The sequence below is a fragment of the Drosophila gunungcola genome, assembly GCF_025200985.1.
Source record: "Drosophila gunungcola strain Sukarami chromosome X unlocalized genomic scaffold, Dgunungcola_SK_2 000056F, whole genome shotgun sequence".
NCBI lineage: Eukaryota > Metazoa > Arthropoda > Insecta > Diptera > Drosophilidae > Drosophila > Drosophila gunungcola.
In genome coordinates, this window is record NW_026453195.1 from 491898 (window position 1) to 509692 (window position 17795).

Sequence of the window (17795 nt, forward strand, 5' to 3'; positions counted from 1 at the left end):
ATAAAACCTCCAGGTCGACTTAAAAACTCACCTCATCGATCAATTTGTAGTTTAGAATTTATATAAAAACCGGAGTGTATTAATTGTCTATCAATAGTTAAAACCGCATGCTACACTTAGACGCTACTTTTGGTTATCTCTAGGGTGGAGGGCGTTGGTATCGTTGGGGCCGTAGTGGCCACACTCCGGCTGGGCATGATTCCTGGTGCCGGGCCCGTTTTGGAACGCTTGGGCAGGGTGGCGGCTCGCAAATAGGGATTATCTATGTTGGGGTTCTCCAAAATGGCCTTGTTCGTGGTGGAATTGGGCTTGATCTCCAGCTCGGGCTTCTCCTCCTTAGACTTGTCGCCGTCCATCTCCTCGTTCTCGCTGTCGCCCTCTTCGCCGTCCTCTGAAAAGGGGAATTAAGTGTTGAGAATCCGATATGTGCAATGTGATTACTAGGAGGAACGCACCTTTGCTGGGCACATCCTCTGTGCGATTGGCCACCAGGTAGTGATACTCCAGCTCCTCGAAGTCAAACACCTGATCCGTGGGATTCAAGGCGGCTGCATACGGAGGAAAGGCGGCCTTGCAGGCGATTACTGAAATGGCACAGAACAAAAGAAGGTTAATAAACGCGAAACTAGGACTATTTCGATGCATTCTTACGCGGAAACATGTTGTCTTCGGTGGGGAAGAGGTTGTTTGTCTCCGTGGTCTTGCAGAGGAACTTGGTGAGCGCCTTCTCGATGTCCCGCTTCTGGCAGGCGGCCTTCTCCCGAATGGCCTCGTATTCCGTCACAGGCTGCTTGTGCGTGGGCGTCCGTATATAGGCGTGTGGATCGGGCATGGCCGGGAAGTAGCTGGGCACATAGTGCGGATGCGAGGACTTGCTGCCCGCCTGGAGCAGGCTGAGTTGGCGCTGTTGCGTCTGCTGCGGCGGCAGGGGAATGCCCGCGTGCGTCTCCTTGCGCATATACGGATCCAGGCTGGCGATCGAGATGCCCATGTTGATCAGGGCCAGGCTGACATCGCCCACGGTGGGCATGGTGCGTCCACTCAGTTCGCAGTAGTTGTGCGCCGAATTACCAATCTCCCCGATCACTGAAACGGGGTGTTTATCAATAGTGGCTGGATTCTAAGCCCCGGTTTCTACTTACGCGCCTGAAGCATCTGGGTAAGCGTCTCCAGACACTGGTGGCTCGCCTGGCCGGCGCCCTTGTCCACCAGCAACTGGGAAACCGCCTTGTTCAGCAGCCGTCGATATGCATCCACATTGGGTACCGTCACCGCCTCCACCTTCTCCATTGGTTCAGTCTTTGTCCGGTTTGTTTACGTTAGGAAACAAAAAAAAAAGCCAAAATTGTATTTTCGACACTTTAGCGGTTAGAGATGGGTGCATTCTATCGGTACCATCGATAACTACAAGTGAGCTCCATAGTGAAGGCCCCACTAGTCTTATATCTGGACTCCACTGCGTCGTATCTCTACACTTCAAAGATGTTTCCACTACAAATTCACCACTTTAAACGAAATTTTAGTGGATGCGCTGGGCAGCGGAAAACAAAAGTTTGCCTTATTTTTCTTTTTTTTTTTAGTTTGTTATTTAAACTAATATTATGAAATCTTAACTTATGTTTTGGATTTAAAATTTAAGATTATAAGGTAATCCGAATTTAGGTGCATGAATAACTTTTAAGTACCTTTAATAAGACAACATTTGACTTTAGGCGGATAAGTATCTTAAGTAAGTACCTTTATATACAATACAATATTAATATTCATTAAAATTAATAATTCTGGCTCGGGGGTTTTTTTTGTCTAGGCTGTTTAAGAAGTATACTATAGGTTAAGGTTTGAATTCTCAACTACAATCGTTCTTGTCTCTGTATGGAAAGTTCAATACAATTACTAACCCCTATGCAGCCCTAAAAAGTCAAAAACTTAATAAACACTTATATACCTATATCAACCTTAGAAAAAAGCAACAAATTGAATTTCAACATCTAAAAATGCTTTATTATGAGTGTCTCAGACTAGTACTTTCTACAGATATAAGAGTGATTGTAATAAAAATAAGTTTACTGATATTAATCCAAGAATTTTACTACATGACATAAAAAGCAACTATCGATAGTCGCGAAAAACAATCGATGTTTAGAAAAATAGTGCTATCAAAGTGGTCCATCTCAAATAAATCAGTGTATTTTTGTTGTTGTTTGCCAAACAATAGGAGACGTCGTACTCTTAAATCGGGGGACCGGATCGTTAATTGTTCTATTAAATGCAGTTAACGCCATCGACTCGCCGGAGCAGAGCGGGATCAAAACTTTGAGTGAACTCTGGGCCCCCTGGAGTCATAGGTGCCCGGCGGAATCGTAATCTGAACCCGAATCGCTCCATCGGGAATTATTAATTGTGTACGTATATGGGAGTGGATGCTGTGTTGACTAATGTTTTCCTTTTTTTTTTGTTTTTGTTTTTGGGGAATCGAGAGGGGGAGAGTCTCTATTTCTTGGCAATTTGCACTTATAATCGGAATTGTGTGCGGCGTGTTTTGTTGAACGGTATTGGTTTCTCTATGGTTTCTATTTTTAAGCCAAGTGTGCTCCACTTTGGTTATCAGGCGGAGTTTCCCCACATCCCCAGCCATATATACACATACCACTCGCACGTAAATCCCCCCTTTCTTTGTCTGCGCGCCAAAGTGCTTTTCTTTCGAAACCTTAGAAAGTATTGTAGGTGCACAGGGAAAAAATAAAGATCTTAAATAATGATCGATGCGATAACAGACTGTTTACAAAAATAATTAGCCAAGAGACAAGATTAGAAATTAGGTATATCAAAGAAAAAAGCAATAGATCATTTATAGGGTGCACAATTACATAATACCTTTTCAAAACTTATTCAAAAATGTGTATCTATTGATACTAGATTATAATGCTGTATTAAAAGACTTTAATCAAAATTTAATGACATTTAGGACTTGATATTACAAGGGTATAATTTACAATTATTAAATCGTATTAAACTTATGTGCTATAAGCCCATTATCCTAAAAAGCCAATCCATTTCGTCCAGTGCTGTTGATATATATGGTCATTCCTTGTCTGATTTTTGTTTTGATTTCTTGTAAACGGGCATTTGTTTCACTTTGCATTTGGTTTTTGCAGTTTGCGGATGACTCAGTGACCGCCACTTTCAGGGCTCAGTATATCTTATCAGTGATTAAATATAGAACAAATTGACAATCCGGAAGAGGGTAAAGAGAGAGAATCATCTCTCCTCTATTCGATTGTAAAGTGCGCACTCGATCGTGCAGCTGTTTGTTTGTTTAGTTTAATTCGCCCCGAACCGCCGCAGCTGTTTGAATATGTGAGTGGTCAAAGAGAAACTCGGACCTGGCCCTGGTCGAGGCGACCTACAAAAGAATGCCATGCAAAAAACCCAGCGCAAGACCGTGAATCACTTGTGTGGGGCGGGAAAAAGCACCAAAAAGATTGCCACTGAGATCAGAGATATCATGGTATGGGTACCAAGGTGCATGTGTAATCATTTCCATATTTAGCTCTTGTCCATAAATTCTTGAATATTACAACTTTTGATATTTGTATACCGAATTCTGGAAAGATTGCTTACTTTAATCCTATCTGGCTCTTCTTTTTAAAGTTACCCTTATTATATATACCTTGTTATATGAATGATTCAACTTTGAGTGGCAATTACAAAGGTTTTTTGATTTTATTTTATAAAATATGCACTTTTTATATAAATGGAAATATATATATATATACATATATAAATACTTGCAAACTTTTTTAAGTAGTCATAATACAAATAGTACTTTACCTACCTACGAGACATAAATCAAATAGGAAAATGTTTTCCTAACTAATTGTTTCCTGTGGGAACTTTGTCATTCAGGAAACTGAGCAATGAACAAGGTGGGCAAGCATATTCAAAGCGGCATCTCTGGCCTGGGCAACGGCGGTGTTCCATTGTCCACGACGACTCTACTGGGATCTCCGCTGGAGGCAGCCAATGGAACCAATGGGTCGGCCAGTACCACAAATGTGTTCAATTCGATCATGAGCTTTCTGCCAGACAATCGGCCCATCACCTCGCTGCACATCGTCGAGGATTTCGAGCGGTTAGTTGCGACCTTCCCGTTCCTAATTTATTTATTTAACAAAGGTTTTTGCCTTCGTCAGGTGCCCGAAGAACTTTAGTGCCATAAACCGCACCTACGATCAGGATTCGGATGCGGATCTGTGGCGCGACTACAGCCTGTTTGGGCGCCAGAATACACGTTATCTTTGCCTGTCCAAGTCCGAGGGCCTACCGGAATACGTGGTGGAGACACTGCAGTAAGCTCATCGCCTTGTGCGCCACATCCGTTGGCTTTTGTACTAAGAAACCCCACGATTTGCAGAGTCATTGCGGATAAGACGGCGCCGCCCAAGGAATTCTCGCAGGTCTCCCGCACCGCCGACAGTGACCAGAAGGCCTGGCGCAAGCGGCAGATCATATACAAGCTGTCCAAGCGCGGCACAGTCACCCAGGCGGTCACCGACATCATACTCTGCTCCAAGCTAAAGGCGGCACCCGATGGCTTCAAGCTGGCCGGCGACATCAACGGAGTGCTCGTCTGCTACAAGACGAGCGCGATTCCGGTGCGCCTGTCGCCACCAGTGCCGGGAGGAGGAGGTGGAGTAGTTGGAGGCCTTCCAGTGGCCTCCACCTGCGAGGTGGAGCAGGCCTTGAACCGCCTCAACCTTCAGGGTCAGCGCAACTCACGTGGACCAGTAAGTAGTCACATGTTCCATGAATCTAACCAATGCTAACTAATCCTTATCCTGACAAACAGCTGCCACAGCCACCGACTGAACACCATGACTACGAGGAGATCCAAGCCAACTATCAAGTAAACTCGCCACAGCGACCGGCGCCACCTCGACCGGCGGGAGTGGGTGCTAGCGGAGGAGGACGTGGTGGTACTTACGGCGGCACCGGCACCCTCGGTACCTACACCGAGCTGGAGGGCGTGCCATTCGTCATGGACATTAGGCTGCAGCGCAACCAAGCTGTAACTGATGTGAGTGATGCATCCATCTCAATTTCCATCTCACTCTAATTCGTTGTTTGTATTGAAACAGGTGCCCACATTGCCGGAGATCTCCACACTGCTTAAGTCTTTGGACTATGACTTTCAATTGGAACGTCAGATCTTGTGCACCATGAAGTCATCGGCGTCGAAGAACCCGTTCTTCAAGTAGGAAGATTGCAAACACTCATCTAGGAAACACTCGTCACAAATTGAGCGTTTAGCAATATACCATTTATACAACAATACAACAAAGCAACAGAACCGGAAATGAGTGGATTTAATACTTAGATTAGCGTAAGCTTGGACAGATCTGATGCGCATGTGGCAGCTGCCATGAAAGACCGTAAACCCAGTAGTTATTCAGTTGAATTAAGTTCTGAGGCCCCTGTTCCCTTAGAGTAAAATGTGTGTAATATTCCTGTGCCTTCGATATGTATCTAATTTTCATTGATTGCCCAAGCAAGCAGTCGTAGACCTCAGTTTTTTAAAGTCCCTCATTGGAAACCAACCCAAGCAGAAGCAGAAGCAGAAGCAGAATCAGAATCCTACCTATTTACATCATAGAAATCATTCATATACATGCATCGATTAACCCCGAATTGTGATCAGAAAAGCAGATTTGTCATTACTTTAGAAGCGCTAAATCGGATGGCTTTACGTGTGCACAACACATACAATTATGTAATTTGAAAGGCCCACGCATTAGATATACACCTACCACATATGTTTAAACAAAAATGTAATGTTAATGTTGATAGGAGTCTAGGAAGCGGATTGCTAATAACGAACCTAATATAAACCTAGTACATACATGCATATATCTGATATATATATATATATATTATATACATACGTTTATAGGCCACTTAGCACTTAAAACCAGTTGGTTTTTAAAAATATATATCTATTACACATTAGCTCTAGTGACGATTAGACTGTATTGCGAAATCATAGATTCTTCCCAACTGCCTCCGTCCCCGTTCGCCCCACATTCCCTGCTCCCAATCTAATCGCCTCCTCAAAAAACTTACACCCCACCATGTTATAGAGCAGTTCAAATACAAAATACAAACAAAATATACATATATGTACGAACGTGAAAATCCACCAGTATTATTGTCTTTTCATGATTCAGCGAATTAATGGTTTTTGAGATGAACGTTGCTCGGGTCTTTCCGGAATCTCGACAGTTTTTGTGAGCATTAGTCAGCGTTGGCATCCGGTTATTTTTTATTCAAATAATTAAAGTAAGCCAATGACAAATGAATAAAAGTACTTTCTATTAAGGTAAAAACCTATCAATTTATTTAACATAACTACAAAAGTTAAGATATACAAAAAGCATTTAGAATATGGTTAACATCCCTGTATGTGGGTTATTAAACTTAAGCGCCTAAAGTCATTCAATATGTACAGTGCTCTCTCTGGCATGAAGGATCAAAAAGGGCAGTCCGTGGGTCCATTTCATCGGGTCAAATCGGTATAGATTAGATCACATCAAAATAGATTGTGGAAGAGCAGGTCCGGCTGCGACAGAGTCTTCTTCAGGTTGCGCATGCTCAGACGGCGCTGGCGGCGATCGGCGGTGCATCTGTAGACGACGGGATCGTTGGGGATCGGAATTGGAGTTGGGGATTGGCGTTCAGGTTCGGGGATTCGATTTCGAGTGGTTAGAAAAGCGTTCGAGGCAACGGCACAGGGATGAGCGGTTTGGATGAGGCATTGAGGTGTATAAGCGCAGCTGGGATTCGGGATTCGGACATTGGGGAAACAGTAACGGGCGGCCGGCAACCAATGCACCTTCACCAGGAAGACGGGAACGCGAACTGGGGCTCCTCCTCCACCTCCACTTACTCGAATATCCGCCCCTGGTACTCGATCATCAGCTTGACGCAGTCGGCCAGAGTTTCGCCCTCGCGCAGCAGCTGCTGGATGTCCTGCATGTGGACGCCCTGCGGCACCGTGTGGAAGATCGAGGGCGTCACCGATATGGACAGCGTCTCCGCGCTGATCTGCTGCAGCGGCACCTTGGTTAATCTGTAAGTTAAGATGAACATTAGCATACAGTTGCGGTCAAAATAATAGTGGGACAATGTTGAGTGCCTTAAAACACAAGATGGGCTTATATAATATATATAATATATTTAATAAACAAACAAAAAATCCTTTAAAATGGTTTTTGTTAAAAAACAAAATATTTTGTACTCTTAATTTTACTTTAAAGTGAATTCTTTAATATACTGTTTGTTTGGGAAAATAAATATAAAGCTTCGTTCATCGGCACTTTGTATTGCATAAATTATCATTTTTTTGTTTAGATTTAAAAATTTAAAACTTTTTTTATTAATCTAAATTTATAAATATTTAAAAATATTATACCTATGCTAAACGGTCATTTTTATATTGCTTATCTTAATGAAAATATTAAATAGTTCTTCAGAAGTTGCTTCCTATTTTTATAAACTAAAAAACAACTATTATTTTTACCGCAGCTGTATATAGTTATTCGAATATTTCTAACCTGTTAGGTATTTTGTTATTGCTATTAGACTATTTCCAAAAACATTAAATACTTGAATTATAGATTAGACAAAGAATTAAAAAAAAATTCTTTTTTGCTATGACTGTTTGGTTACAATCTTTCGAGCTTCTTAGTTTGAAAACTAAACTACAAGCTAAGACGATAAAGTTAAAACTAAAAAATAATGACGAACTCGGATTTATTATATTATAAAGCCTGGGTCATGCTGACATTTTCTAAATAATTACAATAACAAGGAATTTATGAGTGTGGCTTTCCATATGAATTACTTTTAACTCAAAAACCAAAGCCATTCATAAGAATGGGTCCTACGATTTACGTTTCGGTTCCGTATTTGATGTGATATTAGATGATGATTTCGGGACCACTTACCGATTAAAGTGCCCAAAGATATAGTCCATGGTGTCGCGATTGCTCTCGGGCAGCGAGCGTATCAGTCTTTTCAGGGTGTCCAGCTTCACGGAAAGATCGGTCAGCACTGTGTACGAAACCGATTAGTAATAGAAACCTCATAGCGGGAGGGACTTCCGAACTTACACCACTGATTGGGCGATCCAATGAAGGTCTTGGCCTCGTTGACACTGACCAGCGGACTCTTGATTTCGCGCAGGAAGAGCTTCAGCACCCCGGTCAGCGTGTGTATATCCACATCCGGCTGACGCAGTGCGTCATAGTCGTTGGCATCGATGCTGAAGCGCAGCGTTTGGATCTTGTTATAGTCGCCGCACTGCCGGTAGATGCCCTCAATGGGCTGCGTGGAGCGGCGGTACTTCTGCTCGATGAGATCGCAGCAGTCCACGACGATCCGGGGCACAGTGCGCTGCTGGTCGTGCTTCATTACCAGCTCCAGTTCCGTGTCGAAGCAGGGCTCGTCGAAGAAGATGCGCTGTTCGCGCAGCGTCTCCACGCTGGGCCGGCTCTTGAACCAGTTGGACAGATTCATCCAGGCCACCAGCCGTGAGGGTCGTACATTGGGACTGCCTGTGGGATGGGGATGACGCTTCGATCCCGATCCCGAACCTCCTGTGGAGCGCTGCTTTTCCTTGTCCCTGTCCCTGTCCCGGTCTCGTTCCTGCAGTAGCTCCCCCAGTTGGCGACTCATTTCGCCCACTCTCTGCTCCAACTCCTGGCCGTAGGTGGTCTGGACCAGCAGATCCTGCTCCAGCGTGTGCACACGCTGCTTGAGGTCATGCCAACGCCTCGCGCAGCTGCTGCAGCACTCCAGCCTGGACCTGGCCACCGCCGGACTGCCGGCGGAGCTGGAGTTCGAGGAGCAGACATCCAGACTGGTGTTGGACACCAACACGGCCGTGTTGGTGGCATCGTCCAGGAAGAGGCGGGTCAGATCTCGGGTGCTGTTGCTCTTGAGCAGCGCCAGCTTGTTGGGTTTGGTCTTCAGTTCGCGCAGCAGGACAACCGCCTCGGGACGACCAGCATCCTGCTGCCTGCCCGCCTTGTCCAAGGCGCTGTTGGAGCCGCCAGTGCCCTCCAGCCGGAACAGAGTGCCCGAGGTGACGCTGTGGCCACGCACGTAGGCGTGCTGGGCCTGCTGCGACGATGACGATGACGACGAGGTCGTGGAACGGTCGCGGAAGCAATTCATCAGGCTCTTTCCGGGCTGGCGTCTCTCGTGTGCCACAAGTCCCGCGGCGCCGATCACGATATGCGCCGAGTCTGGAGTGCCAGGCGTTACTGGCCGCTGATTTGTCGTCGTCGTCGTCGTCTGCATGATGCTGGGATCGCTTCGCTCGGTCCGCTTATCGCGGTCCCTTCAACTGCCCAGCTTCTGCTCGATTGGCTGCACTTGGTTGGGTTTATCGGTATGCGCCCCCAAGGCGGCGGCAGTGGCAGCGGCAGCTGACCCTCCTCCTTCTGCACCTCCTTTGGTCGTGGCCAGTGACGTCAGCGGGAGAACTGTGCTGGTATAATTAGTTGATGACCATTGAATTTGAGTGAAGATAGTGGGCAAGACGGCTATAGTGGGCACTTGTAGTTATAAAACTATGAATGCTTTAGAAGAACAAAGGGTTTTTAGTTATTGAACTTTCTCATGGAGAGTCGACACTGCTTAGGCGACAGTGGCTTCCACACCCACCTCTTCCGTTTGTCAAGTGCCGATTTCCGCCAAGTGTTGTTCCCGCAAAAGAAGTTGCAATAGAAGAGCAACCGAAATTGTTAATCCGGCAGCAACACTTCTTCGGCTTCTTCTGCCAATGATGACTGTTAACTTGGTCAATAAGCTTCCTTTTTGGTTTTTGTTTTTGTTTTTGTTGCGATGACGTTGTATTTACAGCGGCAGTATCAGTCGGTCATGGATAGTGGATTGTGGATAATTCGCAGGCAGCTCCAATTTCAACTGACTGGCTGGGGCGAGCGGTTGGAATTCTCTGGCCGCTTATCGCACTTTTAATTGTCACCCAGTCACAGTCGCAGTCACAGTCGCAGTCGCAGTGTTAGCCACTCCGACACTCCCGATAAGATAAGCCAAAAGGGGGGAGCCAGAGCCAAACAAATGCCAAAGCACCCGGTACACATATAAATAAAAGTGGATGTCACAGGAATGGCGATAATGTGTGAAATGCAATGTAGGAGTTCCTATGCACACAATATACATATGTATGTATGTAAGCTATATCCATTATCCATATCGCTCTGTTTACGCTGGGGTAGGCAGTAAATAGCAAATGGCAAATGGGAAATGGCAAAGGCAATGGCTTCTGCTGTGGCTGTGGCTGATGTTCCCCGCCAGCTTGGACTTTGGCAATTTGTGGGTAACTGGAGCAAGTCAGGGCCTTGACCAGCCGCCAATGGAGATATTGCTTATCGACAGCGATGGCAAAGGCACTACTACGGTTTATAGCTAGGAAGTAAAATATATATAGTAACACAATGATAATTTTGGTCTACATAAACTGGATTTTAAGTTTAAATATAGCTAAGACAAGAACTATAGTTTCCAATGGTTACTATGAAAAATTTGAATGAAACTTAGCCCGCTTTAAATATATATCAGACCAATTATAGTTTCAAATGCCTTAAAGTTGGTCGTTTTCGAAAATTAAATTAAAACTTAGGCAGGGTTAGAAGAATTTTATATTTGAGCATTTACACTCTACATCAGTAAAGCAAAAAGTGATGAAAATAAATTTATATAGTATAGTATTCATACTAAAGTATTTAAATATTTTTTATGGTTATATTTAATTTTTGAAAGAAATTTATATATGTAAGTTTAAAAGGTTGAATTCAATACATTTTCGTAGAACTTAAGCCAAATGACTGGAACTGGGCATTAGTGAAACTGGGCCCCGATAAGAAAAATAAACAGAATAGTAGTGCCTAGATATGAACTCAAGTACAAGTACCTACTTCCCATCACCACTTATCGGCTGCAGCACTTCTCAAACGCTGGCTATTTATTGAGGGTCCTGCTCCGCCTCCTCCTTAGTTCTCTTTCTGTCGTGCGCCTTCCTGTGTGCCCTCATTGGTTCGTACTGGGCGAATTCCTTGCCGCAGGTCTTGCACTGATACCGCTTGTGCTCGGCGTGGATATCCTTGTGGCGCCTTAGGTACTTGGCGCTGGTGAACAGCTTGTGGCACACATCGCACTCCTTCTCGCGCACGTTCAGGTGCCCGTTGATATGGTCCCGCAGCGCGCTGCGCTCGAAGAAGCCCTTGCCGCAGATGTGGCACTTGGCCACCGGCCGCTGTTCGTGCCGCCGCTGGTGGCCCTTTAAAATGGTGGTGGTGCTGAAGCGGACGCCGCAGATGTGACAGCTATAGGGTCGTTCGCCGGTATGCGAGCGTCGATGGATTATCAGATCCGATTTGCTAATGAACCGCTTGCCGCAATACTCACAGCTCACACGGTATTCCTTCGTGTGCCTGCGCAAGTGACTGGTGCAATTGGCGATGTTGTAAAAGCCCTTGCCGCAGGTTGGACACGCAAAGGGCTGGCTGTAATCGTGATTGGCCCGATGGATCCTGTAGCCGTCCACGCTGTTCATCACCTCCTGGCACACGTTGCACTGAAAGGGCGCCATGTGCTGCTCCAAGAACTGCAATTTCTCGTAATAGCGCGATCGGGGGCAGAACTCCTTGCCCTCCAGTTCGCACTTCAGTTGGCGCGCCTTTTCCTTGTGGTAAGTGGACCTCAGGCGCCGAATGAAATTCTGCAGCTGCGAGGGTTCGAGCGGAATCTCCAATTCAGAGCGGCTTAGCTCCAGCAGCCGATTCTCGGCCGCCTGACGCACACTACGGAGTCGGCAGGAGATGTCCTGCTTGTCCCAACAGGCGCTGCACTGGCGATATAGCTCGATGAGCTTTAGGTTCTGGGCATGATTCAGGAAGGGCACAGCCAACGCCTCGGCATACCGATCTTGCCGCAGGCTCTTAGCCAGGAAGTGAAGCCGCTCGTAGTACCACTTTGGGGTAGCTGGTGGCTCCGTAATCTGCTCCAGGCGTTTTTTCTCCCACGCATACGCATCTTTTAGCTGATTGACGTAAGTGGTTATTTCCTGGGCCGTCAGTTTCAGTTGAAATTGGTCATTAAGTCCATCGGCGATCTTCGCGTAGGCTTTGCTGCGTCGCCAATATTTCCGGTAACTCACCATGCCCACGTCCCACAGCTCTGGCTTCTGCTCCAGCTGGTCGATGAAGGCCAGCATGATGGGGTGCTCCAGCATCCAAAATTGCGACAAGTCTGTGACTTTGGTGGGCTGAAAATGGGAAGTAAAGTGATGTGAGTATAGTTTCTTTAGTAGATGGTTGGTAGCTCACAGTTTGCGCCTCTTTGGTGTCCTGGCCATCGCTTTCTGGCCATTCCAGCAGGGTGTCATCCTCCTGGTCGCCTTGCGATTCCGAGTCTGTAGCCGACAGAAACTCTTCTGGCGAAGACTCCTCCGTTTTAATCTGCTCTATGATCTGTGTTGCCAAGGGATCCTCTTCCTTGGCCGAAGTCACTGGCTCCTCATCTCTGCCACGAATTGTCCTTTGTTCCAAAAATGGCTTTTTGTCCTCCTCCTCCTCCTGCTCCTTCTCCTGCTCCGGCTTCCGCTTCTGCTTTTCTTTGGGGAAGAATTCCGAATGCTGCGTGTCCAGGTGCAACTTGAAATCCTTTAATGTGGTCGTCCTGCTGTCCTGGCAAAAGATGCACTGGAAGGCAAGGGTGCGCGCCTGCCTCTTCCACTTCCATACGATTTCGCCGCACCGCTGATATGGCGGCATTATCTTGCCCAAATTGATCTGCAGTCTAGTTGTTTACAATCGCAAACGGAGCTGCCAACTTGCGTGAAAAAAGCAATCAACTGAAAAAGTGGGTTGACTTAAAAGTACCCTTTTAACTTGAATATCAAAGAATGCAAAGCTTTTTTTTAAGAACTGTTTCTAATTAAATATTATTGGGCATTAATTTTAGTGTTGTATATATTTTTTTATTTTACTCTTAAACTAAGCTTGTTACTGTTTTGACAGCATTTTAACAAGAAGAAAAGGCTTCACCTGTTGCACACAATATATACCCTTTGGTACCCTTTAAGTGCCTGGCACAAAAACAGTGTTGAAAACCGGCAAGCAGACGGGCCGCCAAAATTTGAATTGTGAGAGGTGTGTGTGTTTTTAATAGCAAATATTACATAATTTCGGTACAGATAATAGAACTTTTCAGCTTAACCACTAGACAATAGATAAATGCAAACTGATCGAGCCATTTCTGGATGATGCTTCTCTATGGGAAGATTTAGGGCTGCATGCGCAGGGCGCCATCGAGGCGGATGACCTCGCCGTTGAGCAGCGGATTCTCGAAGATGGCCTGCACCAGGTGGGCGTACTCACTGGGATCGCCCAGGCGCTGCGGGAACGGTATGGACTTGGCCAGGAAGGTGCGCACCTTCTCCGGCAGCGCGGCCAGCATCGGGGTGTTGAACAGACCCGGCGCAATCGTGCAGATCCGGATGCCCTGGGTGCTCAGGTCGCGGGCAATGGGCAGGGTCATGCCCACCACGGCCGCCTTGGAGGCGGAGTAGGCCGCCTGTCCGATCTGGCCATCGAAGGCCGCCACCGAGGCGGTGTTCACGATCACACCACGCTGTCCATCCTGGTTCGGCTCGTTGGCACCCATCAAACCGGCCGACAGGCGAATCACATTGAACGTGCCCACCGTATTGATGTTGATCACCCGCTGGAAGTCCTCCAGCCGGTGGGCCGCGTTCTTGTTGAAGTTGTAGGTCTTGACCGCCGTCGCGGTGCCCGCACAGTTCACCGTCAGATCCAGGCGACCGAACTTATCCTTGGCCGTCTGCAGGGCGGCGCTCACATCCTTCTCGGAGGTCACGTCCACGGGCACAAAGACCACCTTGTCGCCCAGCTCCTTGGCCACCTCGTTGCCCTTGGACGAGGGCAGATCGGCCAGGACCACGCTGGCGCCCTGCCTGGCCAGGCGTTCGGCGGTGGCGCGACCCAGTCCAGAGGCTCCTCCGGTCACCAGGGATACTGCGTTCTAGGGGGGATTTATGGGGTTAATCTTTGCTTTTTATTATGGGGATTAGAGGGCAAAGGATTTCGAGTTTAAGTGATTCTTTTTGCCATAAAATCAAATCAAATCCTTAGTTTGTGCGTCTTTTTGTATAAGTCTATTATTTATTGAGATCAGCATAAAACTTATTATTCCTTTTAAATTAACTTGGGATTTCTACATTGTTTTTTTTTTCTCAGCTAAGAAAAATGTGAACTTTGTAACTTTTGCTGATTATCAACCGATTTTTGTAATACTAGAACCAGAATATATAGAAAATATTCTTTCTATGAATCAAACAAGCAAACAAACACTTAAACCATAACTAGAAGATACAATTTTTCAAAATAATAGACTTTCTCTTTGTAAAATACAATTCTTAAAAAAACAAAATATTATATTCAAGACGGTACTTTTGTCGAACTTGTAGTTTTTACAGTTATAAAGCTCAAAAGGGATCCGCAACCTCTGACAAAACTCAACAACTGTAAAAAATCTGACCGCCGGTTTATTTATTTATTTTTAGCAAGCAACAGATGGCAAGAACTTCTGCATAACTGTCAGTTCACTTTCCAAATAAACCTCCCCCGCTATGATGGCATTATGCTATTGTATAACTCCTATAACGAGAAAGTAATGCTAATTGCTCGAAGGGTACAAGGTGCATCGTTACAGAAAGCGAGACAGATACGGATACGGTTATTTATGGCCCCCGAAGACACGAGTTCAGATCCCAATTGGACTTTGCACCCGGCGACCGGGTAGTCGGACATTTTGTCTGCACTAATTCCCAAATAATCGCTATATGGCCATTATTTACTGCCCCCCACATACCTTGATCATTCTGCCGAGTTGTGTTGTGGCTGCGAAAAGCGGTGGTTAGCAATTACTTAAGTAAGCTTTTAACAAAAACTGGTTAAAAGATTCGAAACCGGAGCAGTGTGACCGTGGCCTGGCCGTTGAAAAATGCCAGAGAGGACTAAAAAAATTATTAAGTAGGGGGCAAGTTCATGTTATTACTTTTAGGTCATTTAATTAGGATATTCCTTTTATCTTTTTTCTTAATTTTAAAGCATATCACAGATTTATTATTTTGTATTTAATTATTTATTTATGCAATAATATCTTAAGGCTTAAAACTAAAAGCTATATAGTAACTGAGAGCATTGGCATTATTTGATCTTAAGAGAAAGAGTGTTTTATTGATGAGATGGGGTTTTTGGGGGAATGATTTTAGGTATTGTTACTTTAATTTATTTGGATACAAAATATATCAATAAAAAATATTTTAGAAAATTTAATAATTTATAAATGAGCTCTCTATAAATGAACTGAAACCAGCGCTCATTTTTCAAAATACAAATGCATACAAATCAATACATTTCTAGTGATTTAATATGAAATATTTTTACGAATCTTAAACTTGAAATTTCCAAATTGTTAAAATATTAAAAATGAATTTGTTAAGTTCTAAAAACTGTGTTAATTTTTAACACATGTTCAACTTGGATTCCAGCAGTAGAGGATAATTTATTTATTTTAACTTGCTCATCGTTATTTATACCTTTATATCATTTCTTAATGTAAAATTAAAAACAAAATAATTGTATGGTATAATTTTCTGGTACATTTACAACAATGCAGATGGTACGGTATAAATGGTGGATTCTTCCGCGGTCATACTGAATACAATCACAAACAATTAAATGCTGAAGGAAGAAACATGTCGTGCAGCAACGAAAAAAGCGGAAAGCTAAAATATTCCCATGTTTTAGGAGAAAACGAGTGGAAGCAACTTATGGGAAGTCCGCGCTTGCCCAATGGTGAGTTCTTGCCCCCTTTAAACTACCATGTCAGCCATCTAATTAACGAATTAAAACACCCTTCACGCGCTTCAGTCATAAGGCAGCCCGCTCAGGATCGTCTGAAGCGGCTGCAAACAAATTTGAAGCGGGATGTCAAGCGACCCACACGTAGATTCTCGACATCAAGCCAACCGGAGATTGATGTTCCGATTCCAGTTCCCAGCCGCCGAGCAAGTTTCTCCGAGGCCGCAGAGGCCATTCCCTCGGCCATTCCCTTGGCCAAATCCCCACCGCATAGAACGTTCGTGGGGCGCATGAGAATCCAGGGCAAACCACCAAGGCGTTTGTCCATCATCAATCCCTGGGAGAAGCCAATGGCTCTGGTGGATGCCAGCAACCGTCTGAAAGCGGGCAGTTCCCAAAGTGGTGGGTACTCTAGGGATAGCAAACATGCCATGCCAGGCCATAGGCCTTATAACATGTATCCTCTATCTCCATAGCCCACCAGCGTCTATCGCAGTTGAGGACCCTTCTGCAGCAAGAGCAAAAGGCCAAGGAGACCAACAACAATGATGTGGTCAAGGCCAACGAACAGGGTAACAAGAAACAGCCTGGAACATCCGCCAGCAGCGCAATTCCAAGTGCATTTAACAGCTCGAAGGCCGTTGAGGTGGGTCCAGAGCCCATGGAATGGGAGGAGTTCACTGAAGATGAGCCTCCGAAGCAGGCTCAGGATCTGGCCTTGAAGGAGAACGAGTTCAATAGGATTGAGTCTACCGAGGAGGACGACATTTCGCTCATTCGTCAAGCCGCCGACGGCGAGGAGTTGCCCGCCCACCTTCAAGATCACATGTACTTCGTGCTGGACACAAACGTCCTTATGCAGAACATCAAGTTCGTGGAGAGTCTGACCGACGTTGTGCTGCCGGGAACGGTGGGCAGTGTGCTGTACATTCCCTATGTGGTCATCAAGGAGCTGGACAAGCTCAAGGGTCAGCATCAAGACGACCGCGATGTGAAGCGACTGGTTGCCGTGCGAGCCATACGCTATTTGAACACTAAGTTCGATGAGAGTTTGGAAATTCAAGGTGGGTAGTGGATAACTTACTTACTTGTATGATCCCTGGTATTCACCTATGTACGTTACTCATGATTCAGCTCAATCGGCCATCGAGGCGGCGCAGCACCTGATCGAAGTGGACTGCCCGGACGACAGCATCGTCAACTGCTGCCTGCAGCTGCAGCAACATGTGCCGAACGTGATGCTCGTCACCAACGACCAAAATCTCCGTCTCAAGGCCAACGCCTCGGCCATTCAGGTCTCGTGTCGCTCCGACCTCATGGCCACCTATCCCTATGAGTTTGCCGCCTTGGGTGACTAGCTCGAATCCATCTAGTCTCACTACTCTAGTTACTATAGACTGCGTTTGTGATATCGGATCCGGGAGAAACTGGCAGGGATCCACCAGTCAGGCCACTGCACCGCAGCACACATGAAGTACAATCTATCATTAACACTCATATCATATTTAAGGAGGAGACAGCCACCGGCGATGTTCACTGAAGACTAGCGTTACGGATTTAGATTTAGATTCTACTGCCCTGCCTTTTGCTACGAGCAATAAAGCTTATTTTTCGTTATATTTGCGTTTGAGATTAGCGGAGAAGATAGGGAAACGGCGATCCCCGGAAGGGCATCCTCGGATCGAAGACCCCCGCATGTTTGGATTTAATTAGCCGCCGCACTCCGGAGCTGCCGCCTTTGAGATTTTGTCGGCTTATCGGTTGGGCAAACAAGATCGGTGGAGGAGGCGCCTCCACACCACACATCCGCTCGATCCGCTGGAG

The 17795-nt window shown here is 45.7% G+C and overlaps 5 protein-coding genes across 9 annotated transcripts; 2 read left to right on the forward strand and 3 right to left on the reverse strand.

Annotated features, from left to right (window-relative positions):
• Positions 1–35: 35 nt before the first annotated feature.
• Positions 36–1401, reverse strand: LOC128261109 (transcription initiation factor TFIID subunit 8). Its single transcript, XM_052994572.1, has 4 exons — positions 1143–1401; positions 652–1086; positions 456–584; positions 36–391 (listed from the first exon to the last, which is right to left on the reverse strand). Exons 1-4 carry the CDS (start codon positions 1288–1290, stop codon positions 117–119), a joined length of 987 nt encoding a protein of 328 aa, XP_052850532.1. The 5' UTR covers positions 1291–1401; the 3' UTR covers positions 36–116.
• Positions 1402–2178: 777 nt separating this feature from the next.
• LOC128261158 (multivesicular body subunit 12A) lies at positions 2179–6166 on the forward strand. 2 transcript variants are annotated; one of them, XM_052994659.1, is made up of 6 exons: positions 2179–2402; positions 3907–4132; positions 4194–4349; positions 4415–4787; positions 4850–5077; positions 5139–6166. In XM_052994659.1, exons 2-6 carry the CDS (start codon positions 3918–3920, stop codon positions 5256–5258), a joined length of 1092 nt encoding a protein of 363 aa, XP_052850619.1. In that variant the 5' UTR covers positions 2179–2402; positions 3907–3917; the 3' UTR covers positions 5259–6166. The 2 variants fall into 2 exon arrangements, with proteins under 2 accessions (XP_052850619.1, XP_052850620.1); XM_052994660.1 differs by lacking the exon at positions 2179–2402 and adding an exon at positions 2934–3508.
• Positions 6167–6375: 209 nt separating this feature from the next.
• Positions 6376–13051, reverse strand: LOC128261155 (zinc finger protein 91). Of its 3 annotated transcripts, XM_052994654.1 has the most exons (5): positions 9727–10490; positions 8169–9641; positions 8004–8109; positions 6944–7126; positions 6376–6680 (listed from the first exon to the last, which is right to left on the reverse strand). In XM_052994654.1, the coding sequence occupies exons 2-5, from the start codon at positions 9358–9360 to the stop codon at positions 6587–6589; spliced, it is 1575 nt and encodes a 524-aa protein (XP_052850614.1). In that variant the 5' UTR covers positions 9361–9641; positions 9727–10490; the 3' UTR covers positions 6376–6586. The 3 variants fall into 3 exon arrangements, 2 of the variants coding, with proteins under 2 accessions (XP_052850614.1, XP_052850613.1); XR_008268228.1 differs by lacking the exons at positions 6376–6680; positions 6944–7126; positions 8004–8109 and adding an exon at positions 11001–12552 and having other exon boundaries at positions 9374–9641; positions 9727–10491; XM_052994653.1 differs by lacking the exons at positions 6376–6680; positions 6944–7126; positions 8004–8109; positions 8169–9641; positions 9727–10490 and adding exons at positions 10686–12349; positions 12411–13051.
• Positions 11660–17590, forward strand: LOC128261157 (transcriptional protein SWT1). 2 transcript variants are annotated; one of them, XM_052994658.1, is made up of 5 exons: positions 11660–11773; positions 15787–15965; positions 16041–16373; positions 16448–17035; positions 17106–17590. In XM_052994658.1, exons 2-5 carry the CDS (start codon positions 15866–15868, stop codon positions 17327–17329), a joined length of 1245 nt encoding a protein of 414 aa, XP_052850618.1. In that variant the 5' UTR covers positions 11660–11773; positions 15787–15865; the 3' UTR covers positions 17330–17590. The 2 variants fall into 2 exon arrangements, with proteins under 2 accessions (XP_052850618.1, XP_052850617.1); XM_052994657.1 differs by lacking the exon at positions 11660–11773 and adding an exon at positions 15037–15137.
• LOC128261160 (3-hydroxyacyl-CoA dehydrogenase type-2) lies at positions 13227–15131 on the reverse strand. The gene is made up of 2 exons (XM_052994661.1): positions 14977–15131; positions 13227–14127 (listed from the first exon to the last, which is right to left on the reverse strand). Exons 1-2 carry the CDS (start codon positions 14983–14985, stop codon positions 13369–13371), a joined length of 768 nt encoding a protein of 255 aa, XP_052850621.1. The 5' UTR covers positions 14986–15131; the 3' UTR covers positions 13227–13368.
• Positions 17591–17795: the final 205 nt, after the last annotated feature.

Excerpts from the sequence above, each read along its gene's own strand:
- LOC128261109 (XM_052994572.1), bottom strand. The coding sequence starts at position 1,290 with ATGGAGAAGGTGGAGGCGGTGACGGTACCCAATGTGGATGCATATCGA. Across the intron at positions 585-651 it reads CGAAGACAACATGTTTCCGC|TAATCGCCTGCAAGGCCGCC; the intron begins GTAAGAATGCAT and ends GTGCCATTTCAG. Across the intron at positions 392-455 it reads AGAGGATGTGCCCAGCAAAG|AGGACGGCGAAGAGGGCGAC; the intron begins GTGCGTTCCTCC and ends TCCCCTTTTCAG.
- LOC128261158 (XM_052994659.1), top strand. The coding sequence starts at position 3,918 with ATGAACAAGGTGGGCAAGCATATTCAAAGCGGCATCTCTGGCCTGGGC. Across the intron at positions 4,350-4,414 it reads TACGTGGTGGAGACACTGCA|AGTCATTGCGGATAAGACGG; the intron begins GTAAGCTCATCG and ends CACGATTTGCAG. Across the intron at positions 5,078-5,138 it reads GCAACCAAGCTGTAACTGAT|GTGCCCACATTGCCGGAGAT; the intron begins GTGAGTGATGCA and ends GTATTGAAACAG.
- LOC128261155 (XM_052994653.1), bottom strand. The coding sequence starts at position 12,857 with ATGCCGCCATATCAGCGGTGCGGCGAAATCGTATGGAAGTGGAAGAGG. Across the intron at positions 12,350-12,410 it reads ACACCAAAGAGGCGCAAACT|CCCACCAAAGTCACAGACTT; the intron begins GTGAGCTACCAA and ends TCCCATTTTCAG.
- LOC128261157 (XM_052994657.1), top strand. The coding sequence starts at position 15,109 with ATGCCAGAGAGGACTAAAAAAATTATTAA. Across the intron at positions 15,138-15,786 it reads AGGACTAAAAAAATTATTAA|ATGGTACGGTATAAATGGTG; the intron begins GTAGGGGGCAAG and ends ACAACAATGCAG. Across the intron at positions 15,966-16,040 it reads AAGTCCGCGCTTGCCCAATG|TCATAAGGCAGCCCGCTCAG; the intron begins GTGAGTTCTTGC and ends CACGCGCTTCAG.